The 20,559-nt window shown below is 50.6% G+C and overlaps 2 protein-coding genes across 2 annotated transcripts; one reads left to right on the top strand and one right to left on the bottom strand.

The window, feature by feature from the left end:
- Positions 1–1,364: 1,364 nt before the first annotated feature.
- On the top strand, positions 1,365–15,284 carry LOC108158065. Its single transcript, XM_033398469.1, has 3 exons — positions 1,365–1,630; positions 1,702–3,870; positions 14,779–15,284. Exons 1-3 carry the CDS (start codon positions 1,373–1,375, stop codon positions 14,995–14,997), a joined length of 2,646 nt encoding a protein of 881 aa, XP_033254360.1. The 5' UTR covers positions 1,365–1,372; the 3' UTR covers positions 14,998–15,284.
- LOC117193744 (cytosol aminopeptidase-like) lies at positions 5,027–6,947 on the bottom strand. The gene has a single exon (XM_033398470.1). The coding sequence runs from the start codon at positions 6,684–6,686 to the stop codon at positions 5,115–5,117; it is 1,572 nt and encodes a 523-aa protein (XP_033254361.1). The 5' UTR covers positions 6,687–6,947; the 3' UTR covers positions 5,027–5,114.
- Positions 15,285–20,559: the final 5,275 nt, after the last annotated feature.

The raw sequence follows: 20,559 nt of genomic DNA, 5'->3' as shown, positions 1-20,559 counted from the left end.
CATTATAATATATATAACCATAGCGTGAACAATGTTCTCAGGTTTGCCGATGGACTCCAGCGAGCTTAATATAGCGGATGCCTTATCCACTAGGCTGTGAGGCTTGCTCGAACGAGTCAATGAAATTCTTATAGTTTGCATATGTTCCGTCGAAAGTGGGTAGCGACAACCTTGGTAACGATGACTTCACTGGCGGTGGGTGGTAGTCCGGCGCAACAATGCTGGCGTTCAGATCTCCTCCCATTTTTTCCCTTATGGCTAGCTTGATTGCTATGTATGTATCCTCAAAATCTGCCCGTCCTTCATCATTCGGACTAAGGTCTTCAATATTAGCTTGGACATTTAAAACATTCTTGAAATACGTTTCTAAGATGTTCAACCGATAGCGAAGCTCATCATTGCATATCGGGGTTTCCGATTTAGCATCTACCACAGATTTGATCCGAGTTATATTTCGTTTTATATTGCTCCGTTGGCGTTTTAAGTCTTCGAGCGTCGTCATTTTGTTGTGTAGTGTAATTACGCTGACACAGAACTAGAGCTTCCAAAAATAACAACAACAAAAAACGCAGCAAGCAGCAGCAGCTAGAGCACAAATCCAACGGTAAAAGCAAAAGCAAAAGTTCCAGCAGCGGCAACGAAAGCAAAACGAAAGTGAAGCGGTGGAATTCCAGTAGAAAGAATGCGTTGATCGATGGACCAAAGCAGGTAGCTGCAAAGCGAACGAACCGAGAATGCAAGCGCCGTTGAATGCGTTGTGGGTGACAAGCGAATGATAAAATTAAGCGAGAACGGCGAGAGCAAGGCGAGGACAACGATCCCGCGATCTAGACGAACAATTCTGATACGGTTTTCGGAACTTTCGATTGCAGCTGCGAGACGAGCGAATGTTGTAATTGTTGACTTTGTAGATTGCGATTAGTTTAATTGTTCACAGAAGAATTAACATAACACACAGGCCCCACGTTGGGCGCCAAAATGTTTGTACACGGAGCGTTTTCCGCATTGATGTTAATTCACGGATGGGGGTGTGTTAGTTTTTTCTGCAAACGAATCAAAGTCTATACAGGAAAGAGAAAAGTCGATCGATCCAGTTGAGTATTAGGGAATAACTATTTATTACAAATCTTAGTACTTGAGTACTGGGCATAAGAGAGAGAATGCAGTGGTGAATTTTGTACAATTATGGTGAGAGTAAATACAAAAAGTGAGCGTAGGCTCTCTATTTTACGAGGGTCATTTGAATACTTGTTCCTTAAAGGAGTTTGACCGAACAGCCATAAAAGCCAAGCCACGGCACAAGTTCAACCTGTTGACGTGAAAGTGGTTGCATGAATGGCCAGAGACAGAGAGGTGCGCAACTCGTTTTACTATGTCCGAACTGGCTCTGGCAAAAGATACTCTTTATTTGGCTAGATGGAAAGTGAAAGTGTTGGCCGCAGCAGTTGGGGACGGCTGGATTATTTATGGGTCTGGGGGCGGTTTCCCGAGATCCTGCAGAGATGTTTCTCATGTAATTGATGGATCTTTGTCTTTCCAGCTACTGCTTGTGGTGGCAGGCCTCGGCTTGGCTAAGGCCATGGACACCTGGCACCGCCTACCCTCCCTGGAAACCTTCTCCAGCTATGAGGTAACATGCCCTCCCTTTTACCCCTCCAACGAATGCCCCCCTCTGATGGTCTTTCTTTTTGTGGTTTGTAGGACATGCAGCGCTACTTCGATCAGCGGAATTTGCGCAGCATGCGGCACATCGACAATCCCACAGACGACAGCTATCTGGCCGCCTTCAACCAGTACAACGATCAGTCGGAGGATCGGTCGCTGGTCCATCGCTCCCGCACCAAGCGGGAGGAGCGGAAGCTGCCCAGCGCCCCCCGCATGCTGCGATTCGAGCTCTCCGACGCCGTGGAACCCAGCGACGAGGTGAAGCAGCTCCTGCGGCAGCATCATTCGAGGGCTCTCAAGGAGAGCCCCACCACAGAGAGCGCACCGCCGGCCATCACCAGCCAAGCCACAAAAAGCCAGCGCTCCAAGCGCAAGGCACGCCGCCAGAGACGATCCACCATTGGCCAGCAGCAGCAGCCAGCGGACTTCAAGGCTATGATGATTCCCTTCCAAGAGACAGATGCCCGAGAACCCGATCCCATTACAGCGAAGCTGATTCGAGAGGCGAGGATCCTGGATCTCCAGAGTCAGGCCACCAAGACAGAGCCATCAAAGAAGTCCCAGAAGCATGGCTTCCAGGTGCGCATACGCAAGACAAAGCGCTCCAAGCGATCGGCTGCCGCCCCCCTGCAGATGTTCAAGTTCGAGATGTCGGACGCCAAGGCTATGCCACAGCCACAGCGGTCCGGGAAACAGCTCCAGGCCACGCCCACACTCCTCACCATGGAGACCCGTCCGGAGAACAGAACCCAGAGCCAGACCCCTACCACTCCCACCCCCAGGCAGGAGGATAATGCGATCCTCAATGGCGAGTACACAGCGGAGACCAAGCGAATGTACGTGTACAAGGAGGCGCCACCCAGTCCGGTCCACGGGAAGAGCAAAAAGTCCCTGAGTGGCCTGCCCCACGAAGTGCAGAAGGTGATCGGCCAGCTAATGAAGGAGGGGCACGGCGGCAAGGCGTACATCAAGTATCTACCGGCCCAGAAATCGGAGTACGAGCACTACAAGATAAAGCCCCTCTCCCCGCTCTCGGGCTACGGCCTCAAGCCCAGCTCCTACATAAAGTACATGCCCAGTACAGTGCAGACCAAGCTGGTGGAATCATCGCCAGCCCCAGTCCATGTCCCGGCCCCCGTCCAGGTGCACATCCAGCCCGTGCCGGTGGTCGAGCAGCTGCGGTACTTCCACTACAAGCCGAGCTACGCGAATGTTTACCCTGCCCCACAGACCATCGCCCAGCACCCGATTGTGGTGCAAGAGGCTGTGCCCCAGGTTGAGGAAGTGCACCACCACACGAACACGGCGGAGCTGGCTGCCCCCGCCCCTGCCCCTGCGCCCGCTCCGACCCAAGCGATTGATGTAATTGTGCCCCAGTTCCGGCCCTCGAAGCCGGATCCGCTGCAGGAGGAGTACCATGCGGAGCCCCTCTACGGCAAGGCCCTGGAACCGTACCAATACGAGATCCAGCACGATCCAGGTCCCTCGGCCGCGCCGCTGATCAAGATCGAGTACCATGCCCAGGCGGACAGCATCAAGGAGCACTACAAGCAGCTGCCCGAGTTCCAGCAGCTGTCGACGCTCGTTGGCAAGTCGCCGGACGACCAGATCCACGGCTTCACCTACCTCCTGGCCAAGGAGATGCAGGCCAAGATGCAGCGCCAGGGCAAGCCGCTGATGATGGATCGTCCCCAGGACAGCACGGCCCCCATACTCTTTCATCCCGACCAGGTGCAGGCTCCGGCTGCAGTTCCCACCCTCAAGACGCTGGCGGACCTGGGCGGCGGCTCCCTTGGAGTGCACCAGGGCCGACTGATTGGCATGGCCAAGACGAAGCAGTACGTGCCGATCATTGAGTCGGGTAACAACGATGTCAAGGAGCTGCCCGCCGTACCCAGCAGCGTGGCCCCAAAGCTGCCAACTCCCAGCTCCTTCATCGACTACACCCCCGGCCATGGCTTGTCGCACGGGTACGAGGGGTTAAGGGATGATGAGCGGCCCGTGACCACAGTGGAGCATGTAGTGCATCATCCCACGGTCACGAAATATCATCATCATCATCAGCAGCAGCAGCATCCAGCGCAGCAGCATCCGGAGCAGCAGCAGCAAAACCATCATTACCAGGCCACCTTTCTTCCGGCGGAGCTGGATGCGGAAAAGGGTGTGAATGGCCTGCACTTGGTGAACAGTCAGGAGGACAAGTCGGTGAGTCCCGCTTTGGATCTGTTCCGACATCCACTTCCGTTTTAGTTTAGGCTTGCAGATGGATCCGATGCACCGGATAGAATGAATATTTAATATTGGAAAGTGGAAAGTGGCTACCCATCCCCCATTTTTCCGGGGGACTCAGTTCCCCCACCTTCCGTTGCATTAAATTAAAGCACACCTTGGGGCGTGCCACAAAAGGATTGTCGCTTTGGATAGCTCCATTGATTGGCATAGGCAAAAACACAATCAGCCAAAAAAAGAGGAGCTGCCCCAGACATACACTTGCCACTCCACCCCACACACACACACACACACACACACACAGACACGACAATGCGGCGGTAGTCACAACAATGGAATCTCCTGCAGGGGCATTTCTCTCTCTCTCTCTCTCTCTGTGTCTGTGTGTGTGTGCAACTTCGTTCGATCCATGTCTCGCCGGTAATGCACTTAATCGAATAATTTTCAAGTTCGACAAGCATTTTCAATGTCGTTAGCCAGGCACGAGAGACAGCCACCCAACCGCCCAACACTCTCATCTTCTGGCCAATCCTGCCACAGATTGGCATCCGTCTGGCCCCCAGGTAGCCGCCACGGGAGCACTTCGTCCTTCATTACTATGCGCCCGACTACTGCAGACAGCAGTCGGCGGAGCGGCAGAGCGGCAGAGTCCCTTCCCCTTGGACTGGTTTTGGGCGCTGTCTGGTAGATATATAGCATCCCAGATACGCTGTAGATATAGATACGTATACGCTATTCATGGGTTCAACCTCAAGCACTTGAAGAGTTTCCTTACCCCAAAAGGAAATGCACTTCTCTCTGAGGCGGCAGATACATGCGTCCGTCGGAATTAACATTTTTCTTTCACTGCAGAATAGAAGTTTTTCCTCGTCTGGGCTTCTGGAATTCTGTGGATTCTGTGGATTGGGTGGATTGGGTGGAATGGGTGGGGGAGGGGCGAAAGGGTGTGCTTGCATTTAATTTATCCGTATTTCTATGGCAAGCCCCACAAAGTGAAGTCGTGGGCAATGGAATGCGTCTTTGTGCTCAGCGAGCCAAAAGGGCATGGAAAAGTATCTTAAGGACAGACACAAACCATATAAACCATCGGCAAAACGGTGGGTCGAGGCATGAAGCATTTTAGCCCGGAAAATTATCTTAAAGCAGTCCAAAAAATGTAATTTACTTCGAAAACTTTCAACCATAGAATATTCGCATCAAAATCGTCAGGATCGGAGGCCTCACTTCGGATCGGGGCACGCCATTTGGTACAAAAACTGTATCAGGGTTCGGGTGGGACGTCCGGTCATGCGCCTGGCCGTCAGGTACGGAATAAGACCGTATTTGGTGAGCAGTCCCGTGCCCCGTGTGTCCAGGTGCACCCAGTCGGCGCACGGCACGAGCTCGTGGAGAATGGCCGCTGAAAGGCAGGAGCTGGCAATCCCACGGCCATCGTTGCTCAGATCGTAGCCCAGCTCGTCGGTCACCTGCCTCCGGTAGTACTGCCACAGCGGCAGGCGCCACACGCGGTCACCAGTGAGGGATCCAGCGCGCTGGAACTGCTTCCAGATGTAGTGAGAGTTGGAGAAGACACCGGTGGCCCCGCCGCCGAAGGCCTTCTTCACGCCCGTCTCGAGGGTGGCCACGTCCACGACGAGGCGCGGATTGTAGGTGGTCTGTCCGTAGAGCAGGGCGTCGGACAACACCACCACGCCCGCCCTGTCCAAGTCACGGATGGCCATCGTCTTGCCATTGAGCAGGCGGACAACGTCGCCTGGCTTGCAGGACATGCCCGAGGGCATGTTCTCGCACAGGGGTATCACGCAGGTCACGTTTATGGGCAGCGAGAGGGCGGCGCAGGCGCGCATCATGCCAACGCAGGCGGCCGCCGCCGACATGCTGCCACGGTACTCGTCCATGCCCCTACACGGACGCAGGTTGATGGCCCCCGAGTTGAAGGTGATGCCCTTGCCCACGAACAGGATGGGCTTTTCCTCGGGCGCGGCGCCGCAGTAGCTCAGCTCCAGCATCACCGGTGGCTCGCAGCTGCCTTTGGCGATCATCAAGAAGGCTGTCAGCCGCTGCTGCTCGATCCAGTCCATGGTCCGCACCTCGACGGTGATCCCGCACGGGCACAGGGCATCCACAGTGGCCTGAGCGAACATGGTTGGGGTCATGCAGTTGGCAGGGGCGTCGCTGAGGCGGCGGGCGAGGTTTTGGGCATCGGCCTTGAAGATGCCACGCGTCCAGCCGTCGACGTCGGGCGAGTCAAACAGAGTAACCTTCGCTAGATTCGGTGCATTCTTGACGGCCAAGTTGTCCGGGAAGCGCCACACGGCCAGGGACGCACCCTCCGCCGCCTGCTCCGCATAGTCCATGCCGTCCAGAAAGATGGAGCCCACGCCCTCTTTCTGAAGGGACCGCGCGCCGATTCCCGCCGCAATGCGCACGTTCTCCATGCCCTCGTCCAGCATCTCCAGCTCGTTGAAGGCAATGCCCTCTATGCCCAGGCCCACGACAGTCACCGAGTTGAACTCCGGATCGACGCCGTTGAAGACCCTGCCCCTGCCGAGGCGTCCGTCTAGCTTCGTCTCGCAGATCAGCTGCGCCAGTTTTCCGCTCGTGCGTCCGTCAATCTTCTGGCCCGTGGGCGTCAGCTTGGGTTCCGATTTCGCGTCCTCCTTCTGGTACAGCCCCACCACGAGTCCCTTCGTGTTGGTCTTGGAATCGCCGCAGCCAGACGACTGCTGGCGGACTGACCGCAGGACGGTTTGCACGTTGGAGCCCATTCTCCGCAGAGGCATCCTCTTCATTTCGGATTATCGATTAGGGATGGTTCGAAATTTAAAATTTACAAAAACGGTTTTATAGAGAAAATGTCCGAAGGAATTTTACCAAAGAATTTTACGCAATAATGTGACGGGGGAATTTTGCAGAAGAATTGCACGAAAGAATTTAAATAATTATCAAAAGATTTTACCGGCAAAAAATATTTGAAAATTTGTGTTTTGTTTTTTACAGAGAACTAAAATTTGTTCTGGTTCTTCGGAATGATCAAATACAACTGAAAGGGAATGAGAAAAAGGTCAGCTGGGAAAGTGACGTGGGACATTTCAAGGCCATCGTGATTATCAGTTTATTTCTTTTCATTTCAAAAACACAGAAGAACTGACAGATTTTAAACACAATTTTTAACACCATTAAAACTGGGGAAACTGTGGGCCAATTCGGCCAGTTTTTGTAAACAAAAACAAGGCTATAAGGCGGATGCTTTTCGACGGAAACTTGCAGTTGGCTTTGGCCCCTCAAGAAGTGGCAGTGCCTCTTCTACTGAATTTAGAAGAGCTCCGCTTCAAGGCCTGACACCATCAATAGCTCTTGGACAGAACGAGTGCCACTGAAGGACTACAAAATAATATTCCCTCTCCTAGGACCCTCCGTTTTACTGTCGCAAATAGACTTAAAATTGTTTTCGAGCTAAGTTTGCTGTGACGTTCTCCTCCTTTATTTCGTAGCTGTTTTTCAGTGCACTTTTATTCGATTTCGAGGAAAAGATTATTACATTTTATTTATTGGCAATTTGTCGTCTGAAAAAATGTGCTTTGGGGGGAGTCCGCTGCATCTACGGCCATCTGACATTCACAGTCCACAGTACACTCTTCTCCTTTCTGCGTTAATGCGCATTAAACAGGGAACGCAGTAAACAAGGACTCTTCCAACAACAGTCCTAACAGCAATCCCTGCAACTGGTCGTGCTCCTCCTCCGGCTCTTGTTCCTGCTACTGATCCGGCTGGTGCTGGTGCTTGATGCCGATGGAGCCGTAGGGTGGGGGCTGCCACACACACACAAACATACACACACACATTGTTTTACTGCCGTTTAGCATGATTTTTAATAGGCTTTTGCCTTGTCCCTGTCGGACTTGTCGTCATCCCGCACTGAGCCTCGTTGCTCGGTCTTGTTGCAAAACCCCAGAAACGACGCCTGATGACCATGATGGGAGATGAGAGCGTGGCAGGGCATGGCACGGCAGGGGAGGACATGGCTGGGAAAGGCACCCGCCTGGACATTGTCCTGCTCCTGTCTGACCGTCTGACCGTCCGTCCGTCTGCCTGTCCATCTCTGAAAGGCAAACGACACTTGTTAGGCTCAAGTTTAGGTGGAGTTTAGGCTGGGGTCCAGCAGCGGAAGTGGGTGTCAGAGCCGGAGAGGCTGTGGCACGACATGCCGTTGCAATGCTCGTCATGGGACTTGTTTGACAGCAGCTGCTGCTCTTGCTCTCCCTGCCACTGCCACTTCCACAGCCACTGCCACTGCCACTGGTAACGTGTGCGACATGGTCGGATTTTTGGGGAATTTGTCATTTTATTGTGGCCGAAATGGTCGGTAATGGTCGTCACTCACTCACTCTCCAAACCGGAGCTGCCTATGTATAAGGATGCTAGATGCTTGTGTCCTGTGTGCTGTGGGCTGGTCGGGGGCCCAACATCTGCAGGTGCAATATTTTCCGGCTCCCACTCACATATTTTAATTTCATTTTTATTTCAACCCTTTTGCTGTTTGTGTTTGCCTATCCCTTCCCCTTTTTATACCCGATACTCAAAATGAGTATTGGGGTATATTAGATTTGTGGTAAAAGTGGATGTGTGTAACGTCCAGAAGGAATCGTTTCCGACCCCATAAAGTATATATATTCTTGATCAGCATCAATAGCCGAGTCGATTGAGCCCTGTCTGTCTGTCCGTCTGTCCGTCCGTCCGTCCGTCCGTCCGTCCGTCCGTCCGTCCGTCCGTCCCCTTCAGCGCATAGTGCTCAAAGACTATAGGAGCTAGAGCAACGATGTTTTGGATCCAGACTTCTGTAATATGTCACTGCTAAAAAAATATTTCAATTTTTTGGGTAAAAAAAAACTAAATATGTGGACGATTTAGGCATAAGATAAGATTGGTGCAAAAGTTATTATACCCGATACTCAAAATGAGTATTGGGGTATATTAGATTTGTGGTAAAAGTGGATCTGTGTAACGTCCAGAAGGAATCGTTTCCGACCCCATAAAGTATATATATTCTTGATCAGCATCAATAGCCGAGTCGATTGAGCCCTGTCTGTCTGTCCGTCTGTCCGTCCGTCCGTCCGTCCGTCCCCTTCAGCGCCTAGTGCTCAAAGACTATAAGAGCTAGAGCAACGATGTTTTGGATCCAGACTTCTGTGATATGTCACTGCTACAAAAATATTTCAAATTTTCGCCCCGCCCACTTCCGCCCCCACAAAGGACGAAAATCTGTGGCATCCACATTTTTAAAGATACGATAAAACCAAAAACGCAGAATCGGTGAGGCTGACCATATTTTCTACAGTGCAAAATCTGAACCAGATCGTGTAATTATTATAGCCAGAATCAAGAAAACAATTTCATTCTTTCTCGCTCTGTCTCTCTCTAACACACAGGTTTCATGGTCGGTTTTGTCAATTGCAAAATATGAGTTCAAGGATCTCAGAACCTATAAGAGCCAGAGCAACCAAATTTGGTATCCACACTCCTGTGATATCGGACCTTGACCGTTTCGTGTCCAAATTTCGCCACACCCCCTTCCGCCCCCGCAAAGGACGAAAATCTGGGGAATCCACAAATCTCAGAGACTATTAAGGCTAGAGTAACCAAATTTGGTATCCGCACTTCTGTTAGATCTTACTATAAAACTTATATCTCAGAATTTCGCCCCCCCCCTCTTCCGCCCCCACAAAAGACGAAAATCTGTTGCATCCACAATATTGCACATTCGAGAAAACTAAAAACGCAGAATCATAGATAACGACCATATCTATCAGATTGCTGAATCTGGATCAGATCGGATCATTTTTGTAGCCAAAAGCAAGAAATCAATTTTCAGTGGCTACGCAGCGCCCGACGTCACGCTCAGACTGATTTTCTGTCTCTCTCGCACGCACTCTTTGTCGTGTGGTTCAATATTAGCGGCGTCTGCCGCAGGAGAGCCATACTGACTTAGTATCGGGTATAACTGTAGAGTTGCGGTGTCCGCAGCAACTCACAACGTTCCACCTCGTTTATAATGTGGGAGCAAATCATATTTTGGCAAGTGTTGAAAAGAGATTGTGTCGGGGAAGGGTCTCTTCCTAAGCAGAGATTTAAGTTTTATTTAATGGAGCCTTCACCTCCTCCGCCAGTGCCTCTCGGCAGCATATGGGTATTGATTATTAGTTCGGTTCCGGCATTGAAAATAACTCCACAAAAGGGTTTCCCCAAACGAAATGTTCAACTACTTTACGAGCTGACGAAAGGGGGGGCATGGGGACAGCTTAGTGCTGGGTATCCTTGATCCCTCCTGGGCACAAACATGTGTGGCTAATGTCGTCGAGTTCTTAAGGCCTTTGTTCTGTTCGGCAAAGGTGTCGTGCAATTGATGGGGTCCTTCCCGGTCCCCAGTTTCAAAGTACGGATAGGTTAAGGCCCAGAAAGTGTGTCTGGAATCTCAGGCATACACTCGAAAAAACTATGACTTTCCTTGATTTTTTATCGATCAGTTTTGTGAGAAAAGAAGGCTCTGTGGGATGTTCCAGCCAGGTTCGTTGGCTGACTGCTGATTGATGAATCCATACATATTTATGGGATGGCTGCAGCTCGTTCTCTGCATTTCAAGCGTATTTATTCAAATACTCAGAATTACCAGTGGCCACGGCTAACTCTGCTCGGTTTCGCTTTCCGCCGTCGCTGCCTCAGCATATATCTGACCCGGGGTTGGCTTTAAATTAGCTCCATTTCATCCGTTGGACGTAATAAACCGCAGCCAGTCCGGCATCCTGCCCAGTCCCGCCCAACCTGCCGGCTAATACGGCTCTCGGGGGGGCAATCCGTGGCAGAATAGATGAAAGCTAAAACTGTAGGGTGGGGCATGGCAGTCCTATTCCCATTCACATTCCGAATCCTATTGCCATTTCCAATGCTGCTGGCAACGTGCCATTGACTGCCACATTCGCATAAAAATCACGTAGTTTGACATTTTTCCTGCTGCTCTTCCATTTCGTTAGATGGATTTTTTCCTGCTACTCCTGGTGCTGGTGCTGGTCCTGGTGCTGGTCCTGGCCGTGGTTCTGGCTCTTCTCGAGACGGATGCGGATGGGTTTTGGCAGCGGGAGCAGCAGCAGCTGTCACGCAATCAGCCCGAGCGCATTGCCAGGACAAAGCCAACAAACTGATAACTCAATTTTGGTTAGAGATGCCCCTGCCCCTGCCACTACCACTACCGCTGCCCCTACTCCTGCCCCGTGTATCTCAGAATTTCGTCCCACCCCCTTCCGCCCCCACAAAGGACGAAAATCTGTTGCATCCACAATATTGCAGATACGAGAAAACTAAAGACGCACAATCATAGAGTATAACCATATCTATCAGATTGCTGAATCTGGATCAGATCAGACAATTTTTATAGCCAAAAGGAACAAATCAATTTGCAGTGGCTACGCAGCGTCCGACGTCACGCTCAGACTGATTTTCTGTCTCTCTCGCACGCACTCTTTGTCGTGTCGTTTAATATTCGCGGCGTCTGCCGGAGGAGAGCCATACTGACTAAGTATCGGGTATAAATGTAGAGTTGCGGTGTCCGCAGCAACTCACAACGTTCCCCCTCGTTGTAAATTGTTTGGACACAACATTTATTTCCATTTAAATGCGATTTGCCTCGTCTCGGTTGCTGTTGCTTTTATTGTTCCTGCCCCCCACCCACACCCACACCCACACAGCCTCAAATCCAACCTCGTTGCAAGCCCAACTCCTGTGCGGCCCGAAACTCAGTGCCACACTTGTTCAATTTTAAATGAGCATGCAGCACTGGGGCACTGCTGCACTTGCCACACTGATGCCACTGAAGCCTGGATGTGCCTGCACCCTCTGCCCAATCTCCCAATCTCTCTGCCTGTCTGTGTCCCTTGAGGTTTTGGGTTTTGGGGTGTGGCACGAGGTGTTTGCAGCTCTTAAACGACTTGTGTGAATAATAAACGCACCACACTTTCAATGGAGAGTGGTGGCACGGGCAGCAGGACCACGCTTCCTTAGTTACCCAACAAGGATTAGTGTTATGGCATCGCATGGGGGAGCAGAATCTCTTCCGGCAAATCCTGATCTATTCGAAGAGGCTACAAAGTGCATGCCATGGCTTTGATTTAAGACTGTGGCAATGCCACATGCGTGCCCGCAGATCCTCCATTAACAGCTGTCTCCAAAGGCTTTTTTATCTCTATCCCGTGCAGAAAATTTGATAAAAATAAATCAAAGACCAAATGCTGATTATGATTACGACCCTCCAGGGCGGAAGGGGGTTCGGTCAACCCCTGGATAGGCCCCAAGCGGGGCTCGAGAGTCAGGAAACATTTTAATGACTAAAAGACGGCACAACGCCGAGAGGCCGTTAACAATGCTGATTATATGCAAATTAGGGGCACTTCCGAAGGCATTTCCCGTCAGTGGGCATCCATTTTCTGTCGCTGCTCCTGGCCTGTTGTTGTTTGGCTCCTCAATTGGCCGAAACAAGTGCAAGATGGGGTGGCCCAGGGAGCCTTCGCATTGAATTACCAAAAAAGTTGTTCCGCCCAATGGGTTTTCGCCATGAAAGAAAGTTCCGAGCGGGTCGGATGCCATCCCCTGCCAGACGGCCAGCCAATCGCTCACTCCGAACCAAACTAAACGAACTCACGTAGTTTTGGCTCAAACTGCATTTTGCACTCGACTCCTCGTCGCACAATTCGCTAAAAGCCAACGACAGGAAACGTGTTAAATGCAAAAATTCTCCCCCCGGCAAGGCCTTGTCTCCCCTAAACTTTTACCCCACCCCAAAGAAGGAGCTCCTTTGTCATATCTTGCACAAAACTATTCCCTCGCTGTTGACATCGACAACCAACTATATCCCTATATGTAAATTGCGTAATAAACAAGGAAAAAACATGAAAGATCCACGGCAATTCTTCTAAGAAAAGAAGACGCTCTAGACAGACAACAGACCAAATCTCTCAGCAAAATTTGGAAACTTAGGAGACTATAGCGACTGGACTTGGAATCGAAGGATTCGGGCTGCTGCGGAGGATCGGGATCTTTGATGATGTTGGTGATGAAATCGCAAAATGCAGGAGGAAGTTTTTCTACAGCATCCCAAAAAGTACACTTATAAATCGTGAAGGAATTTTGGTTACGTTCCGATGAAACTTTGACCCCCGCCCTAGTCAATATGAGGCATGACAACCCAATCCTTGCCTGGATTGATCTCCCCCGACTGTCCCAGCGAACTCCCCAACTAATGGGCACTCGTGGACAAAGCACGAAAATTGGGCAGCGTCATTGGATTTACGGCAGATGCATTTTCTATTCAGGGAATGGCACGTGATCTGATTTTGGCTCTGATTTTGATTCTGATACCGTTTCCACTTCGATGGGTACCATATTTTTGTTTTTTTTTTTAAAGAAAACATTGACCCATCAGTGGATGAGTATGAGTCCACCTGAACATCCCTTGGACATGTTCCATCTGCATTGTAATTATGTTCACTTTAATCAAATCAATTTGTAATGAAAATTCCCCGCTGCAGAGCCATGGGTCCCCGTATCCCCTGGATTTGCATATTCCGCAGATATTCCCGTCTTTTTTTTATGCAGCGGAAGAAGAATGAAAGCGGATCTGGGGCTGCTTTGCACGTTAAAATCTATTAACATTTTTGCATTCTCCTAATGAAGCTGCTGTTGCCGCTGCCGCTGCCGCTGCCCCTTCCCGTTGGACTGCGGAAAAATGCATATTTTCCTTTTGGATTCCATTAGGAGAATGGTGGAAAGGCATGAAAAAAGTACTGGCGCAAATGTTGGCAAATCGCTAGAGCAGAGAATTTATTAATTATGATTAAGAGAAGGGGAAAATGTTGGCGAGAAATTCTGCTGAGATTTATTTTAATTTAAAGGAAGAAATAATCTGCGGAAGGGCGGATGGCAATCAAACGAGCTCCGAGTGCTATTCAATCAGGTCTATAAATCTTCGAAAGCCCCGAAAACTTTTGTTCTCTCCGGCGGAATTACATTTCCGCCACCCCATACCACCCATCAGGAAAAGAAAAGCAAAGTAAAAATCTAGTCAACAATGTAACTTAATTAAACTTAATTTACAACTCATTAACATATCAGAAAGTTTGCCACGCCCCCCATATATACACACAGGCACACACACGCATACTCGTACCATATCTTGGGTAGGCCATAAAAGCCGCAGAGAAACAGCCCGAAACATGTAGCAAAAGTTACCAACAGTTGTCGCCAACACAAAACAACAGAGAGGCAGTGCAAGAGAGAGAGAGAGAGAGAGTTCTGTTCTGGCATTTGAATGAGCGGAAACGGAAGCGCACACCAACACACGCAGCGGGAATACTTACAACAAAAAGGCAAGCCCCAAATTGTAGAAGACAGAACAATAGGGAGGTTGGAGAGAGGGGGTAAATCAACGCTTCATAGCAGAGTGTGTCAAAGGGGGTTGGGGTGGGGGGGAAGATGGGAAGATCCTTCGTTCCCGCTTGGCTGTCAGTCGCTCAGGGTGTTCACAGTTCCACCAGAGAACCATCCGACTAGAAATTATTGTTTGTTTGTTGTTGTCTCTGGATCTGTCGCCTCGCATGGCAATGCCTGGCATCTGCCAGTTGTTCGCCATTCGCTGCTCGCTGTCTTCACTGTACATGACAGCGTGCTTAATAGATTTTCCACTGCATATTTTTCAGCTTGCGCACGAATTGTGGCAGCCGAGGGGGTGGGCTGCTGCATGCAACTTATCGGTTTACTGAGCAATCCATGCACACATGCCACGAGTATATACGATATATATGACTAACTTATTTCCCTCTCTATTTCCCCCGCCCTCAGCTGCAGCAGTACGCCTCGAAGTATGCCTTCGGCTATCGCATACGTGACTTCCACACCGGCAACGATTTTGGCCACAAGCAGAACCGGGACTTCCATGGCGTGACACGCGGTCAATACCATATTCTTCTGCCGGACGGACGCATCCAGAATGTGATTTACCACGCCGACGACACGGGCTTCCATGCGGACGTCAGCTTCGAGGGCGGGACCAAGCACTGAGTCAGGATCTGTGCAGAGGAGGGGCCTAATGTGCAATCTATGTTCTAAGCTAGTCCTAAGAACTTCCATTACAATCCAAGCTATAAAGAAACGCCAGTTAAGTGGAGGCTCTCCGACACGAGAATGAGCCTTTGACATTGACTCCCTCACGGTTAGTTTTCCTTCCCCTTTTGACTATTGATTTTCGCCAATAAGCGAAATGGTTGATTAGTCAGGAGTAAGACGAACAGACCATTCACCCAACCCATTGAATCCATTCATATTCTGAACATCCACTGATGCCCAACCAATCAATACGGAACGTCTCTTGATTGTTGCTAAAATGTGAAATTAAATGTGAATTAATTTACATCTCCGTTACTCGGAGATTCTTAAATAAGTTAAGGCCCATGAAAAATGTAATTTAGGTTAAGGAAACCAATTAAATACTGAATGCAAGCCAACACAGGCAAACAAATGTGCTCAATCGATGTGCAACAAAATTAAATCAATAAATTAACTGAAAACTGTTGGCAATCACTTTTCATAATGCGTGAACGGTAGCCAAAATTTTTCCTCTTGCGATCTTCGCCCAAACGCTCATTTATCTTCATCGCCGAAGGTCAAGGTTTTGTTCGCTGGCTCTCAACAACATTTTGTGTAGATTGTACTTCAAAAGCTTGTACTTTAATTAATTTGCCTGCTAGGAAAATCGATCGCAATGGCTCTTTTTTTATGCGCCATCATCGTCTTAATCATCAGGGGCTGGGGCAGAAGCAGAAGCAGTGCCAGTGCCAGTGGCAGTGGATGGGGCTTGGGCAACGTGACGTACTTGGCCCGAGACGAGTTCGATGTCATCGCAGATATATGTTTGTACGCAAGAAATGCAATCGCACTCACATGTGGCTCTGGCTCCGACTCTGGCTCGATCTCTGCTACCATTTAAAGTTCAATGTTGCCAGCAATTGTAGAAACAGCAAAGATACAAAGATACTTCCACGAGTAGCAGCAGCAGCAGCAGAAGCAGCTCTTGTTGCTGTTGGCCAATTTGTTTGCCACTTTCCGACACCGACACCGACTCCGCACCTTAACTTTAGCTTTTGCCATTATTCTCTGTACAATTATTGCATTGTATTTGCTCTGCGCAGCCATTGTCTTTGCATTTTTGTGTTTGTCAGATACCAGGTCTTTCTGGTGCTTAAGGCTTTGTGGCTATTCCACGACGTGCCGAACTCATGCAGAGCTCATTAACTAATTTTTACTGCCAAACACAGTGAGCGGCGCAAGTCTACGGCCTGCTGTAAGAATTTTATAGGTCATAAAAGCAAAGGAGCTATTAATGGAAAATATGTTATTTATTTGCTGATCTTCGAGGCGTTTGGTACTTCATTCCGCGGAACTATTGAATAATTTATAATTTGCAAATCTTGCAGAATTTATGATAAAATATACCTTGGGGGAGTGCTAACACTTGGGCATGTATGCAGGTACTTCTGGTGCCCACTGTTCCCCCCAAAAATGGGCGAGCAATTAAGAACATGATCTTTTTAGTTTCTAAGTTTCGATGGTTTAATTGTTTTGACATTTAGAAGGCAGGAAAAAACGAGGGGGAACGTTGTGAGTTGCTGCGGACACCGCAACTCTACAGTTATACCCGATACTAAGTCAGTATGGCTCTCCTCCGGCAGACGCCGCTAATATTAAACGACCCGACAAAAAGTGCGTGCGAGAGAGAAAGAAAATCAGTTTGAGCGTGACGTCGGGCGCTGCGTAGCCACTGCAAATTGATTTGTTCCTTTTGGCTATACAAATTATCTGATCTGATCCAGATTCAGCAATCTGATGGATTGTATATCTCAAAATTTCGCCCCACCTCCTTCCGCCCCCACAAAGGACGAAAATCTGTTGCATCCACAATATTGCAGATTCGAGAAAACTATAAACGCAGAATCATAGATAATGACCATATCTATTAGATTGCTGAATCTGGATCAGATCAGATCATTTTTATAGCCAAAAGGAACAAATCAATCCAAATGGAAATATATAAATATCAATGTTTTTTTCCCTGGGTGCGCGACTTTATAGTTTTAGGTTATCCTTCTCGCATTTGGGTCCTTGTTATTAGTTCGTGGACATGAGTGGATGGGTCCCTGCCACAGCAGTCGCCTCCGCAGTGAGTCGTGTCTCATTCGCTCGCTTAACTTGTTTGCCTGTCTGCTGCTGCAGTCTTCGAGCTGTCAGTTCCCGGGACAATGAGTCCGCACTCGCATCTGTGGGCCCCAGCGTGCGCTGAATGCACTGGTAAACACGTAAACAACGTCAGTGCCGGTTACGGCTCAATCGCTTAGGGTCCTGGCTGAGATTTCGCCGTGGCCCGGCTAAATAAAAATTAACAAGCATAAATGATGTGCGGAGGCAGCCGATGGCAGACAATGGGAGATGCATACCTCCCACTCTCTCTCTCTGGCTAAATTGATTAAATGGGAAATTGGAATATGCAAATCCAGTGAATGCAGCCCTGGAACACACACACAAGCACACACGCACACACGGCGAGCACACACGGACCGTTTGTGCGGTTGTGTTTATCACGAGCTCCAAGTTTTCCGGCAAAAAAATCCGCGTCACGCCTGGCAACTGAAAGGAAAGCTGTTAAGAGCAGGTCACTGAAGCACCGGTACGTACTGCGTATGAAATCCGCCCTCGCCGACAACCCGTTCTGTTGCAGGGGCATATCCAGTGCGCTCCGTGCAGGAGGGGGAGAGGGGTGAACTCTTGTTTGGCGCCTTCCGCTATACACATTGTTGGTGGAGTTGAAGCAAAACAATTTTCTCACTTAAATTTTTCTTTCTTATTCTGTTTACGGTTCTCGCCGGGAGCCTCCCACTCAGCAGCTGATCACTGAGCTGCCAGTCAGGTGATCGCGCAGGGTGGCAGCTCGGACGGTGTTGCCGGACAGCCTCGTACGGAACAGGGCTGCCGGAGTGCCGGAGCAGAGTTACGCGCCAAACGAAATTTGAAATTTCAAATTAAAATCGACCCAGAATTAACTGGAACATCGAGCAAAGGAATGGAAGAGGACGAAAACCTGGCTTTCATGAAGGGCAGCAAGCCCGATCGCCAGCACCTGCGTCAGCTCCAGGAGCAGAGTTACAGAGCATGGACCCGGACGCCCGGGAGACCCCTAAGAGGGTACGGGACCCAGCCAGCCCAGAGAGTTTGCAAAGAAAAACGCCGCCTAAGAGAAGTAAGGCCTGCCAGGAGGCAACCTGCCTCGAAAACCTCCAAGAGCTGGGAAATATCTTGGATGAAGTCCATAGCAGAAGGATGGATAAGAATACGCGCCACATCAACATGGCGACGAGAAACATGTTCGTGCGAATGAAGGAGCTTCACACGAGCATCAATGAAGCAAGCCAAGCATCAGCAGCGGGCAGAAGCGTCAGGCAGGAAGGCCTCGACGCCGCAGTCCTGTGCTCAAAATGCTCGCAGAGCACTAAGAGCATGAGCATGGATAAAGAGCAGCAGACAACGACAGTCTGGAAGTAGGCTAAGCCAGCCACTGGTGGATCCGGGTCCCCACCCCCTCCCCCCACGCGCCCAAGGCAGCCAAAAGGCGCCAACGCAACCAGGAGGCCGCAGAAGAAAGCCCCGTTGCCGCCACAAGAAGACGTGGCGACGCCCAGCGTTATGACTAAGAGCCCCGAGATTCCGGTCAGCGGATGGAGGGTGGTGGCCAAGAAGACGAGGGCAGCTAAGAAGCCGGCTTGGAAACCTCACCGCCCGGACGCCGTGGTCGTCGAGGCGAAAGGAAAAACCTACAGCGAGGTGCCGGCCCTGGTCACCCGGAGAGAAGACGGTCAGCTTCAGGACCTGAGTACGAGCGTCAACAAGGTCCGCCGTACCGCAAATGGTAACCTGCTCCTTGAGCTGAACAGAGGCGATAAAGTAAGCGCAACAAAGATAAAGGAGAGCCTCGAATCGGTACTGGATGGAGTAGCGGAGGTACGTGCCCTTTCCGAAGACACAAGGACGAGGGTGCTATCGATCAGCGACCTGGACCCGCTAGTAACCACGGAGGACCTTGTGAAGGCCTTAGCGGAACAATTTGCCATCGAAGCCAACTCGGTGAATGTGAGAAGCCTACGCCCATCATACCGGGACACCCAGACTGCCGTAATTGGACTGCCGAGCAAGGATGCTCAAGTGGTCCTCGGCAAGGGCAAGGGCAAGGGCAAGGTCAAGGTGGGATGGACGGTATGTAAGATCAAGGAGAAGGACTCGCAGCCTAGGTGCTACAAGTGCTTGGAGATTGGGCACATTGCGCCAAACTGCCATAGTGCAGTGGACCGAACTGGGTGCTGCATTCGCTGCGGCGTCAATGCGCACAAGATATCAGACTGTCCAAACAAGGCAACCTGCTTCGTCTGCGCCGGGAGAGGCCGAGAGGACAGAGGCCATCAATCGGGAAGCCGGAAGTGTCCCTTCTCGAAGCTAGGAGAGGTAGCCGGAACAAGAGGATGGAAGTAATCCAGCTCAATCTGAATCACTGTAGGGCCGCACAGGACCTGCTCCTGCAGACGGTGAGAGAGCTCAAATCGGACCTGGCCATACTCAGCGAGCCGTACAAATCAGGTTACAACGAATCCTGGGCGACCGACAGAACAGGGAAGGCATCCCTGTGGGCATGTGGAGGCGATCCCTGTAAACTCAGCAATGTGCTGGCAGGAGACGGATTTGTGCGCGCGAGAGCTGGCAACCTACGGGTATACAGCTGCTACCTAGCGCCCAGTCTACCCCTCGAGTCCTTCGCCCGAATCATTGAGGATCTAGCTGAAGACGCAAGAAACCGCGGGGCAGTCCTAATCGCCGGGGACTTCAACGCGTGGGCACACGAGTGGGGCTGCCAAGTCACCAACGCAAGAGGCCGAATCCTGCTAGAAACTTTAGCATCGCTAGACCTAGCACTGCTGAACGAGGGCTCCCAGCAAACCTTCTGCAGGGGTGGCGCTGGGTCAATCATTGACCTAACGTTCGCGATCCCTTCGCAGCTGCGCAATGCAAGGTGGCGAATAGGAGACGTGTACACCGGAAGCGACCACGAAGCCATAGTATGCACCATTGGCGAACGCCCCAGACCCAGCAGGTCAAGCGCGAGGAGCAAAGCCTACATCGTGGACACGCTCAACACCACCGCTCTGGCCAGAAGCCTCGAGACGTGGGAGGCCCTCGGCGACACAAGCGCCAACGAATCGGCCAACCAGCTCGCCTTGCGAATGGAGGAGGCCTGTGACAGGAGCATGAGACAGCGGAAGCCATTCATGCGGCACCACGAGCCAATCGTGTGGTGGAACGCCGACATCGACAGGCTCCGGACAACGTGTCTAAGGGCCAGACGAGCTATGCAGAGAGCGCGACGCACGACTCGGTTCGACACATCGCATGAGGAGTATAGGACCGCCAGGAAGGCACTGAAGCATGCAATTCGGAGCAGCAAGCGGGAATGCTTTCTCCAGCTCTGTGACGCAGCGGAACAAGACCCCTGGGGCAGAGCTTACAAAATCGTTATGAAGAGGCCAG

Source organism: Drosophila miranda (genome assembly GCF_003369915.1).
Source record: "Drosophila miranda strain MSH22 chromosome Y unlocalized genomic scaffold, D.miranda_PacBio2.1 Contig_Y2_pilon, whole genome shotgun sequence".
Lineage (NCBI taxonomy): Eukaryota > Metazoa > Arthropoda > Insecta > Diptera > Drosophilidae > Drosophila > Drosophila miranda.
This window is presented reverse-complemented; position numbering and strand designations above follow the sequence as displayed.

Excerpts from the sequence above, each read along its gene's own strand:
- LOC117193744 (XM_033398470.1), bottom strand. The coding sequence starts at position 6,686 with ATGAAGAGGATGCCTCTGCGGAGAATGGGCTCCAACGTGCAAACCGTC.
- LOC108158065 (XM_033398469.1), top strand. The coding sequence starts at position 1,373 with ATGTCCGAACTGGCTCTGGCAAAAGATACTCTTTATTTGGCTAGATGG. Across the intron at positions 1,631-1,701 it reads AAACCTTCTCCAGCTATGAG|GACATGCAGCGCTACTTCGA; the intron begins GTAACATGCCCT and ends TGTGGTTTGTAG. Across the intron at positions 3,871-14,778 it reads ACAGTCAGGAGGACAAGTCG|CTGCAGCAGTACGCCTCGAA; the intron begins GTGAGTCCCGCT and ends CCCCGCCCTCAG.